At 41.5% G+C, this 12,344-nt stretch overlaps 1 protein-coding gene across 3 annotated transcripts in view; it reads left to right on the top strand.

The window, feature by feature from the left end:
- The window catches only part of myom3 (myomesin 3), a 108,606-nt gene that overhangs the window by 69,376 nt on the left and 26,886 nt on the right, over nucleotides 1-12,344 (top strand). For all 3 annotated transcript variants that reach the window (XM_072547942.1, XM_072547940.1, XM_072547941.1), the window contains exons 24-27: nucleotides 1,960-2,096; nucleotides 5,081-5,225; nucleotides 7,250-7,309; nucleotides 8,160-8,227. In XM_072547942.1, coding sequence (XP_072404043.1) covers nucleotides 1,960-2,096; nucleotides 5,081-5,225; nucleotides 7,250-7,309; nucleotides 8,160-8,227 — 410 coding nt within the window. The remainder of the gene's footprint in view (nucleotides 1-1,959; nucleotides 2,097-5,080; nucleotides 5,226-7,249; nucleotides 7,310-8,159; nucleotides 8,228-12,344) is intronic.

The raw sequence follows: 12,344 nt of genomic DNA, 5'->3' as shown, positions 1-12,344 counted from the left end.
AAGGTAAGATCCAAGAACTACCTCAGCCAGCACAGGCATTGAACCTGCGCAATTGGCTTCATTAGGCACCACACTCCAGCTCTCCATCTAACCTCCTTGGCATTAGAGTTCTTAAAGCTTGGCATACACTGACACTCCAATGCAGGACAGAAGGAGTGCTACATTGTTAGAATTGTTGAATAAGGTGTAAAACTGCCCTCTCAGGTGGACCCCATAAAGGACCTCATGGCAATATCTTAAAGGTGAGCCTGGGAGTTTGCACCTGTGTCTGGACAAGTGTCCACCCCTCAGTCAACATCAAAATGTTCATTTCTGACCTGTCCAGCACACCCAGGTCTCATGTGCTCCAGAATCAGTCCCAATGGCCCAAGGGTCTGAAATCTTCCCTTTAGCCATTGGAAGTAATCTGGAGAATACTACTTTTGAGGTCCAGCTTACTAATTTTCTACCTAATTCTCAATCTTCTGACTGCAGAACCTCAGCCCTATTTCACAACCACTGACAGTTCATCCTCTGCCTTCAGGATACTCCACAGTCACTCAGTGACATGCTTGACTTGGCATCAGGGAACCAATACACTAGCCTAGAGTCACGTCTGCAGCTGCAGGCCCACTAATCTATTTCCCTAACGATTGAAACTTTTATCGCAATGACTCTTCCAGATTTCTTTGTAGCTCCTTGTGCAGCTGAACATCCCATGGAATCATGCCCTTCCCTAATTAACCATCCCTCTCCTCAGTATTCTGAACTGATTATTGTTTGGAGAGTCCATGCACTCAGTATCTTCTGTACCATTTGCCTGATCTTTCTCAACTGTCTGGTATTCAGCTGTCCCTCACTCCCCGTACTCTTTTAAGTTACAGAGTCACCTCCATAACCATCCACATAGCTCTCAGCTTCCCAATGCCCTTCATAGGGTCAACCACTGCTCACCGTTTTAACACTGGACCTCAGGCTGTTGATTTCCAATTGGCTATCCAGGAGTCGGAAAGCATCCTGGAGTTCCCATATTGCACAGATGTGAGTTCTTGGGACTGGAGCTACCCTTTGTGTATCAGTTGACCTTGATACTTACCCTGAGAAAGTGCTTTCTCCATGGGAATGCTTCCACCGATCAGAGAACACTTGCCAACATATTAACACTCTCTTTGATGTGGTATAAAAAGTTTCCCAACTTTACTTTGGCATTTCTTGCAAATTGTCCTGTTTAGTACAACACAGAAAGCTTCAGTTAAATGTGTCTTTGTTCAGCAATACAGCTGAAGTAATGTAACAGAGACCTGCTCTTCCTAGTTTAGGGACAAAAGAAGCAAAACTCATCAATTGCTGGAGATTGATAAACTGGTAGAAGCTGAAGCATACCTTCCACCCATTCACCTCTTCCCCCATTCACCCCTTTAACACATTCACCTCTTTCCCCATTCAGCCCTTTAACACATTCACTCCTTTAACACATTCAACTCTTTCCCTAATTCTCCCCTTTAACACATTCACCTCTTTCCCCATTCAGCCCTTTAACACATTCACTCCTTTAACACATTCACCTCTTTCCCCCATTCACCTCTTTCCCCCCCCTCCATTCACTCCTTCTCCCTCATGCACCTTTCTCTCCCATTGACCTCTGTTCCCCTCCCTGTTCACCTCCTTTCTCCTATGCATCAAGTTCCCACATGAACCAATTTCCACACCCCACTCAGGTCTTACTCAGGTTTAGCCTCCTAAAAATAATAAATGGTGTGCTCCTGTTATTGTATTCTGAGCAGCCTCACAGGAGCTCTGCTAGAAATAGACATGAAGATGCAACAGTGATGGACAAACAATGTAATGGCCTGACAGCTGATCTACAATAGATGGGGATATCATTATTGCCAGTAACCAAAGCCATGGTGGAAATGTCATTGATATGTGATCTAAATGTAAAAGCTGTTAACACAGTTGGCTGGTTTGTGTTATTGTCAGTAATTAAGGTGAAGTCGAATTGGGCCATTGAGCATCTGGAGAAGGGTGCTGTTCGTCTCTGGTTGCAGGTTGAGAGTTTATCACCAGCTGCACAGTTACGGTTCATCTTTAATGAGAAGGAAGTTTCAAGCACTCCAGTAAGTTTTGTTTCATAGTTTCAAGCCACAATATTTTATTTGTAATTTCATTTTACTGTGACTTTTCACTCTTAGCTCTGATAAATCATTATTTTATAAGCAAATCCACACTTTACCTGCAATACTTCATTTAAATATTTCACTACGATATACTTTGATACAGCTTTAATTATTAAAAACAGTCACCTTCTTTCTTATTAAATACTTATTCATGTTTCTGTCAATTGTTGAAGAATTGTTCCTGGAAATGTTGACACTTATGCTCTCCAAGCTGCCTTTGCAGGGATGTGATCCCCAACACCAACAACTTGCATTGAATGCACCAAAATGTCTTTTCACCTGTCATTTCCAAACCAGTTTGAATTAAACTCTCAGGGGGTTTTTCATTTTCAGCATAAGAGCCATTAAAGCTCTCTAGATGCTGGACTGAATTTTCCAGGCAGACATGGTCCATGACTTAATCAGCCACTCGACTAGTAACGTTACCTTCTGGCAAGATGGGTGGGTTTGGATTCACTGCTCCTTATCTCCCTCTCGCTTGAGACTGACTGGGTCAACTCTGCAAGTTGAGGCTCACGAGTGCTCACTGTCAGAGTCACTACTGGTGTGTGGCAGCACAGTGAGGAATGACAGTCATGAGCATTCAGAGTGCAACATACCTCCAGAACTGTAATGTAACTGTGTCAATACTCTGCATCTGTTTATCATGTTAAATACCAGAGGCTGTTTAGACAGAGTCCAGTCAGATATTTTACCAGTCAGAGTTTCATTTCAGCTCACATGCCACATCTTTGACACTTATAGATATGTTTAATCCACCTGTTCATGTGTGTTTTGACACACTGCTGTAGGAGGTGGTTCTTGAAGCTAGGCCACCTGGTTCAGAGGTAAGGACATTACCACTGCCCCACAAGAGCACCTCCTCCATTTATATACACCCAGTCAAGTACTTCCATTAATTAACATCACCATCACCTATTCCCATAATCCCTTTTGTTCCCAGAAACCCTGCTAGACCCAACTAAATGATAACACTGGAGCCCTGCCTGTAATTGCACATCATCTATTCTGATCAACTGAATGGACTGTGAGTATTCTGGGAGTGAATTAATGCAACCCTATAGAGCTACAAGCTCCCAGCTTGCTTTTAATAGCAGCTGGGAGATTGGCGATGAATCTGATAGGCTGCTGGCCATTCCAGGAGGGTTAGCATCTCCAGAGCATTTGGTTTGAGATAGAGGCAGAGAAGTTTAAAGGGAAAATTCCAGGGTTTAAGAAGCAGGCAGTTTAACACATTGCCAGTGGTGGGATGATACTGAATGGTCAACAGATCAGAATTACTGGAGTGAAGACATCTTGTTAGATCTTAGGGCTGAAGGAGTTTATAAAGGTAGAGTGAAGTCATGGAGACATCAGAAATGTGGACGAGATTTTCAAATTCACGGCATTTCTTAACTGGGGGCCAATGTAGGTCAGTGAGCACAAGTTGATTCCTGAGACTAGCCTTTTTATGTTAGATTATTTCATGAATTGATTCGAATTTGTAAATTTAGCATAGAAGAGTTCAATTCCTGCTGTGTTTTGGGATCATGAGGGTGATAGTATCTGATGGTCATATTACTGGACGAGCAAGCCTGGAGCCTGGACAAGTGCTCAAAATCCCACCGCAGCTTCCAAGAAATTTAAGTTCAATTGACTAAACACATCTGGAATTTAAAAACTAGCAATAATGACCACGGGTTTGGATTCTCATTTTAAAAAAAGTCACTGGATCCCTAATTTTCTTAATCAATCATGTCTACATGACCTTTTACTGGGAAGTGACTCACCACTTCCACATGCATAGGGCAGTTAGGAATGAGCAATGAATATTAATCTAGCCACATCACGTGAATGGTTTTTTTAAAGTGTTGATGGGTCAGCTGACCTCCGATGTAAATGAAGAAATTGAACTGATGTTCCTGTCATGATCATTCTGACAGCTGGATCAGGGTCAAGGACTCTCCATGTGTAAATAACGGGTGACCTGGTGATGGGATATTGGCCTCTGCTCTTATTTCAGTTCCTTCCTAATCCTGATATCAATCCAGCAGCTGCTTCTCCCAGTGTGCAGTGGGGTTTAGAGCAAAGACCAGATTGGGCCCAGCACTCTCATTTCAACATTGGTCAAGTGAAGGCTGACACATAGAACGGTATCCTAGTGAGAATCGACTTGGTTACAAGACAGAAAGGGATGTAAATTGGCAAAAATGGAAATAATTACAATCAAAAATACCAAGAGGGATTAAAGGTGTGCTGTAGATAAACAATGTTTACAGCTATAGGCAACTCAAAAGAGACTATTGTGGTTTTTGTAGCTGCTAACACATACAAGTAATAGAAGACATTTAAAAAAAATGATGTGAAGTTTGTAATTCAGAGAAAAGATCTGAAATTGGCAGCTTCATAAACATTAATGGTCCTTTTGGCAAATTAAGAGTGCTCTCAGTCCCTAGTTTCAGAATATGTCTGAATTCCTGAACCTAAGAGTAGCCATGAATAAACATACTGCAGCCATCATTAAGTTTTTAGTCAGTTTTGTTCCTCTAAATTGAATGTTGAGGCAATTGCATTCAGTCGTGTTTGTTATTAATGCCAGCTAATATTGGTTTTATATAAATGGGCTATAATTATCTGTAGCAGAGCATTTACTGTCATCCACTTTGAGAGAGACTTGACCGTGTATGTTTAGGCTTTATGTTTTACCTGGGAAATTGCTCTGAGGGTGAGCTAATGACAATATACTGAAGAATAGAGGCCATTGAGGTGCTGGATACAACTGTGTATCTGTTTATCTAATCAGTTTGACAAATTGTGAAATAGACATGGCTAGGGTTGAGTACTAGGAAATGTAAATTCACAGTGAACAAAAAGATAAAAAAAAAGGAAGTGAAAGATTGGAGTGTGAAAAGGAAATAATAAAAACTGGACACTTTTCTCCACAGACTCACAAGATCAATTTTGATAAAGCCAATGGGATCATAGAAATGATCATTCAGAAGTTTTCTGATGAAGATGAAGGCTCCTACACTGCCCAGCTACAGGATGGAAAGGCCAAGGGTCAGTTCACATTGGTGCTGATTGATGAAAGTAAGTTCAATTCACTTGAATGTATTCTTGAATTACACTGTTGTTTTATATCCAGAAAGATAATGGAGTCACTCAGCCAAGAGCAGGTTGAATTGACATGTCATAACACAAACTCAATGAAACAATCCCACATTGCATTGTTCCCAGGCACTAAGTTTGAGAACATTTGTTCCCATTTAACTTGGAGCTAAGCTTCAAATTCATGCCCTGCTCCTGAGCAAACCACTTATAGCTCCACAATGTTCTTCATCCTCCCCACCCTCACATTTTCTGTAACTGTCACCTTTTATTACTTTTCATTACCTCTAATCTCATCCTCTCCAGGTTTTCTACATGGGTTTTTAGATGACTTGAAGCTTGACCTCCCATGTTATGCCCATTCTCCGTCTACTCACATAATACTCCCATTCTCCATTCTCCCATTCATCTATGAACTCCAGGTCTGTTTTAAAATTCCCCAGAAGGCCTTGTTCATCCTACTTGAGTAATCCCCTCTAACTCTGTGCCTTACCCTGAATTCTTACAACTCTGGAATCTTGTGGAATTCCCTCTCTTTGCCCTCCCAGATGAAACCTGGATCTCTCTCCCTAACAATTCCATCTTTCTACTCATCATTACAAAGTTTCTCAAAATGTATGCGTTCAATCGTGTTCCTTAATTGAGCAATTCTTTTGCACGGGGCACCTTGTTTCAGATGTTTACTGTAATGAAGGCCATAATTGGGAGTTGTTGAAAAAGCAGTAAAAATACAAGCTTTTCAAACTTTATTTTTACTTGGTGAATATTGGTAAAGAAATGTGTTTCCTTTTTGTTCTTTATTGAAATGCAGCATTTAATTGGTATTTGGAAACTAGAGAGTAAAGTACACAGACTGGTTCAATCTATTCTTGTGTTTTCCAATTAAAAGTAAGAGTAGCGCTGTCCATCAGATGGATAAGTAAATGTGTATGACCACCACGGGAGTAATGACCCTCAGGTTAAAGTTCCAACTAGAGAATGGCAAATGCTAAAACTAAAGCACCAGAATTGGATTGGTGCAAATTTTAGGAACATAGGGTCAGGAGAATAGCATGAGGCCATTTAGCCTGTCCAGCATGCTGCACCATTTAATACAATCAATACTGATCAAATACTTCCATGCCTTTTACTCACTCAATCTCAACCCTTTGCACTATTCGTAATCAGAAATCCACCAACTTCTAACTTACTCAAAAGACTAAGCTTCCACCGATTCACAACCCACTGCCTACAACACCTTTTCGGAAAGAAAGGAGCAAGTTAGCTACAGAAAGCACAGGAACTGTAAAGTGTGAAAGGAGGGAACATGATGGATAGAACCAGCCTAACTCCCAATATTGAGAAATCATGAAGGAGCATGTGAGCACCTAGCCTCGGAAGCCTGTTCACACACACAGTTTAGTTCACTGATAAGATTAGTGATTGACACACAAACCCTGTCAGCATTCAAATTTAGATTAGACTGGTGAGAGAAAGGAAACATGATAAGTTAATATGAACTATTTACACATATGGAGAATACACACTGACATAGATGCACAATGGCTTGATTTTGAAGTTGTAACTTTATAGCTATTTTGCTTGTCATATAACAAAAAAGTCAGCTTGATATTGATGAAATATTAATAAATGGATTTTTTAAACTGACAAGTAGGTTCACAAATCATGTACCTATAGTCTGGCTTTGGAAAGTAGTGAAAGCAGTAAAACTCAGTTGCTTAATAAATTCAGGGTGATTACCATTTTTAAAAGTTAGTCCAAATTTTCAGGACAGTATTTTCACATCTCAGTGATAAGGAGTCTTCTCAAGAACTCCAGTATCCCACTGGATACCAATCAGAATACAACTTCCCACCTTCACTCACCAGGAATTAGGCTTCAAATATCTTACTGGGGGTTAGGGATTAACTCTCTGCTAAAAGCATATACTGGCTCATCAATTAAAAGGCACTTAAATAGAACTTAAACATGTAAAATGCATGCTTTTCTGTGTCTGATTTTTTCAGAGTTCCGAGATACTTTATCACAGTCTGATTTCCAAAGGAATGAATGGGAAAGAAAACAAGGTAACTAAGTCCAAAATGTCACTAACCTTATTTGTGTGGTTACATTGCAGGTGAAGGGCCTTTGCACAAAGCCATTGGCCCTGGTTTAGTTACTAATTTACAGTTTCATGTTGCAGCTTTATCCTTGCATGACAGGCATGCTTCGGAACTGGCTGTAATGTAGCCAGTTTTGTTTTGCAGCAGAATGATATAATATCCACTTTTATTAAATTAAACCAACCAAAGGGAAGGATGTTTCTTCCCCATATTTAGCAATAAACCGGAGAGAATTCACAAAATAAGAAACTTACTCAGCATTTAGATCGTTACAGGTTCTAGAGCAAATAATAGATATTTGTTTTGCACATGGAATATAAGAGTCAAATGAAAAGCTAGTGGAATTACAACCTTCATGTTCACAGTCTTAAACTGTCTTTCCTTCATGGGTATAAATTTATTAAAATTGACAATTCTTTACCTTAATGCACTAATTCCACACATCCAACCACACTTATCGAAGACTTAGTTTGTAATCTAACACTTTGTTATCCTTACTCTGTTCTATATGATGTGTATGGTTAGATTTTCTGTTGCTGACATTGTCATTATTTTACATTATCACAGAATGCTGCATTTTAATGATCAAATCAGTGGCATTATAATGTTGGCTTTCACATGAAGAAACATCTCAAGACATTTCATAAACAGATAAAATAATTTTGTGAAGGTTCTTTTCAACCCAACAGCAGAAAAGAGGTTCTTTAGACACATTTTCCCACAGTGAAACCTTGACACTTCACTATGATGAATTATTTTATTACCTCAATTTTAATTGTGTTTGATGTTCAAATTTATTCAATCAAAACTTTAGGGCCTTATTTTGAGAAGTACTTGCGCTGGGAAGTGACTGAAGAATGTGATCTTCTTCTCACCTGTAAGGTATGGACCTGTCCTGTCAGAATGAATTGCTTATTTTCAGTAATCATTCATGGGGTGTGGGTACTACTGCTAAGGGCAACATTTGGGGAGTGGGTCAGGTACTCAAGGGAGGTGGTGGCCTGGTGGTATTATCACTGGACTGTTAATCCAGACACCCTGGGAGTGTTCCTGGGGAGGAAACTGCCATTCCTACCTGGTCTGGCCTACATGTGACTCCAGATCTACAGCAACGTGGTTGAGTGTTAACTGCCCCCTGAGTAATTACAGATGGGTAATAAATGCTGCCTAGCCAGCAACACCCTCATCATGTGACTGAAGTTTTGTTTTAAAGTTGCCCATCACTAATTACTCTTGAGATCAAAGGTGGAAAATAAACACATAGGAGTATATGAGTTTTCAGAAGGACAAGCAGGAAGGAAACAGTGGTGTAATGACTTTGTTAGTATAAGATGTAATAAATATGATAGCAAGAAATGTTCTTGGATTGGAAAATGTGGAATCCACATGAGCAGGGATAAGAGTTAACAAAGGAAGGATAGCCTGGGTTGGACTGCTCTATAGGACTCCGAACAGTTTCTACACAGTAGGGCAGAGAATAAATCAGATGATAATCAAGGCATGTATATAAAAAAAGAGTATAGCAAACTCTGTTTTAACCAGCACCTATGAACTTGGTAAATTGGCAAAAAATATATACCTGAAATACGCGAAGAAAGGTTGGAACCGTCCCCACCTCCACCCTCCTTCACCTGACTGAGCTCATTCTCACGCTCAAATACTTCCTATTTAACTCCTCTCACTGTCTCCAGGTCAGAGAGTGACCATAGGTATCACATAGGCCCAATGTCTCTTTGTGGAGTGCATGGAACGTTCCTTGTTCCAGTCCCATCCTGGCCCCCACCGAGCATAAAAGGTACAGTTAGTAAGTTTGCAGATGACACCAAAATTGGAGGTGTAGTGGACAGCGAAGAGGGTTACCTCAGATTACAACAGGATCTTGACCAGATGGGACAATGGGCTGAGAAGTAGCAGATGGAGTTTAATTCAGATAAATGCAAGGTGCTGCATTTTGGGAAAGCAAATCTCAGCAGAAAGTATACGCTTAATGGTAAGGTCCTAGGGAGTGTTGCTGAACAAAGAGACCTTGGAGTGCAGGTTCATAGCTCCTTGAAAGTGGAGTTACAGGTAGATAGGATAGTGAAGAAGGCGTTTGGTATACTTTCTTTTATTGGTCAGAGTATTGAGTACAGGAGTTGGGAAGTCATGTTGCGGCTGTACAAGACATTGGTCAGGCCACTGTTGGAATATTGCATGCAGTTCTGGTCTCCTTCCTATTGGAAAGATGTTGTGAAACTTGAAAGGGTTCAGAAAAGATTTGCAGGGATGTTGCCAGGGTTGAAGGATCTGAGCTGTGGGGAGAGGCTGAACAGGGTGGGGCTGTTTTCCCTGGAGCATCAGAGGCTGAGGGTTGACCTTAGAGGTTTACAAAATTATGAGGGGCATGGATAGGATAAATAGACAGTCTTTTCCCTGGTGTGGGGGAGTCCAGAACTAGAGGGCATAGGTTTAGAGTGAGAGGAGAAAGATATAAAAGAGACCTAAGGGACAACTTTTTCACACAGAGGGTGGTAAGTGTATGGAATGAGCTGCCAGAGGAAGTGGTGGAGGCTGGTGCAATTACCACATTTAAGAGGCATTTGGATGTGTATATGAATAGGAAGGGTTTGGAGGGATATGGACCGGGTGCTGGCAGGTGGGACTAGATTGGGTTGGGATATCTGGTTGGTCTGGACAGGTTGGACCGAAGGGTGTGTTTCCGTGCTGTACATCTCTATGACTCTATGACTCTACAACTCTTTCTCCAATATATCAATGATGTCATCAGCACTGCTTCCCTCTCTTGTCCTGAATTAGAAAAGTTAATCAATTTTGCTTCCAATTTCCACCTCACCCTCACTTTCACGTGATCCATCTCTGACCCCTCCTTTCCATTCCCCAACATCACTGTTTACATTTCTGGGCACAAACTGGCCACTAATATCCACTATAAACCCTTCGACTCGCATAGCTACCTGGACTGTACATCCTTGCACCCTGTTTCACTCTTCCGGTTCCTCTGTCTCCATCACAAAACATTCCAGTGAGGCCAATTTTGACAAAGGAGCCTCTGAAATGTCTACCTTCTTCCTCAACTGAGGATTCCCCAGCACCATTGATGAAGGAGACACTCAGCTGGGTCTGACCCATCTCCCACACTTCCGTCCTCACCCTCTCTCTTCCCTCTCGCAACAGCAGTAGGGCCCCCCCCCCCTTGTCCTTACCAACCATCCCACCAGTATCAACATCCAGAGGATCATCAGCTGCCATTTCCACCACCTCCACCAGACACATATTCCCCTCCCCTCCCTTGTCCATCTCCTGCAGGGAGTGTTCCCTCTGGGACACCGTGGCCCACTCTTCACTCCCAACACTAACCACCCCCACCCCACACCTCCACAGCTCCATGGCACCTTCCCCTTCAAGTGCTGAAGGTGTAACACCTGCCCATTTACCCTCCCCTCCCCAGTATCCAAGGGCCCAAATACACCTTCCAGGTGAAGCAGCACTTTCCCTGCACTCACCACAATCCAGTCTACTGCATTCACTGCTCACAATGTGGTCTCCTCTACATTGGGGAAGCCAAGTGTAGACTGGGTGACTGCTTCACAGAACATCCATGTTCTGTCTGCAATAAAGACCCTGAGCTTCCAGTTGCCTGCCCCTTTAACACACCACCCTGTTCCTGGTCAACATCTCTGTCTCAGCCTTGCTGCAGTGTTCCAGTGAAGCTCAGCACAAGCTGGAAGAACAACACCTCATTTTCCACTTGGGGACCCCACAGCCTCTGGACTCAATATCGAGTTCAATAACTTTGCAGCCTGAACTCTCCAATGCCCTGGCCCCCAACCCCACACATCAGGCCTTGTTATCACATAGTCTGCTGATACACAGTACACATTATTAGCCATTGACAGTCTCCATTAACAGCTGTTCACCTTCCTAGCCAGATCATTACCCAGTCCTTTGTCTGTTCACCTGTCCTTCTCTCTCTTTGGGCTCTATCCCCACCTATCGTTTACTCCTCCCCCACTCCCCCCACTGTGTCATCTGCATATAAACCAACATTTCCTTAGCTACCATCAGTACTGAGGAAGGACCACTGGATCCGAAATATTAACCTTTCACAGATGTTGCCAGACCTGCTGAGCTTTTCCAGCAATTTCTGCTTTTGCATTATTACTTAAGTGATTTATGCTGTAAATGAAGTAAACAAGTGATGTATATACCCCCTGCATTATATTTCTATTACTTAGTGTGTTTTTTTAACATTGATTTGTTTTGCACTTCTTATGCACTTTATGCATATAATCATGTAATTTGTGCCATCCATGTCACACCTTAGTCCTGGAGGAACGCTGTCTTATTTTTACTGTATCAGTTGTATATGGTGGAAATGACAAAGCTACTCTTGACTTAATTAAGTGTACCTCTTGATCAACCAGAGTATTAGATCAATCAGCAACCTCCTGGTCTCACAGGTGCCCATTAATAAAAAAATTACTGGACATTAGTAATTGGTATTTTAATCTTCACATAGATTCAGGTAGCCAGATTAGAAGAGGTAGTAAGGAGGAAAAGTTCATTGTGTATATTTGGGACAGTTTCCTTGAACTATATGTTCTGGTTCCAACCGGGAATCAGGTTATTTCAGTCTGATGACATGAAATGAAGCAAGTTTAACAAAAGATCTCAGAAGGATTCCCCTAGGAAACAGTGACTACAAGATGGTCGAATTTAGCATTCTGTTTGAGAGTGAGAAACTTGGCCAAAAAAAACTGTGGTGAAATTAAATAAAGGCAATTGCAAATGAATAAAGGCAGAGCTGGCTGGGGTGGTTGGAGAAAGGAGTTCAACAAAATTGACAGTTATGGGACAATGACAGATTTTCAGAAAATAGTTCATAGCTCATAGCAGATACATATTCCAGAATTCTAGAATGGAATAATCCAATCATAGTTAACCAGGGAAGTTAAGGTTAGCATCAGATTAAAAGAAAAAAAAACAGATTAGTGATAAA

The sequence above is a fragment of the Chiloscyllium punctatum genome, chromosome 27 (genome assembly GCF_047496795.1).
Source record: "Chiloscyllium punctatum isolate Juve2018m chromosome 27, sChiPun1.3, whole genome shotgun sequence".
NCBI lineage: Eukaryota > Metazoa > Chordata > Chondrichthyes > Orectolobiformes > Hemiscylliidae > Chiloscyllium > Chiloscyllium punctatum.
Note: the sequence above shows the minus strand (reverse complement) of the source record. Positions and strands in the feature narration are given on the sequence as shown.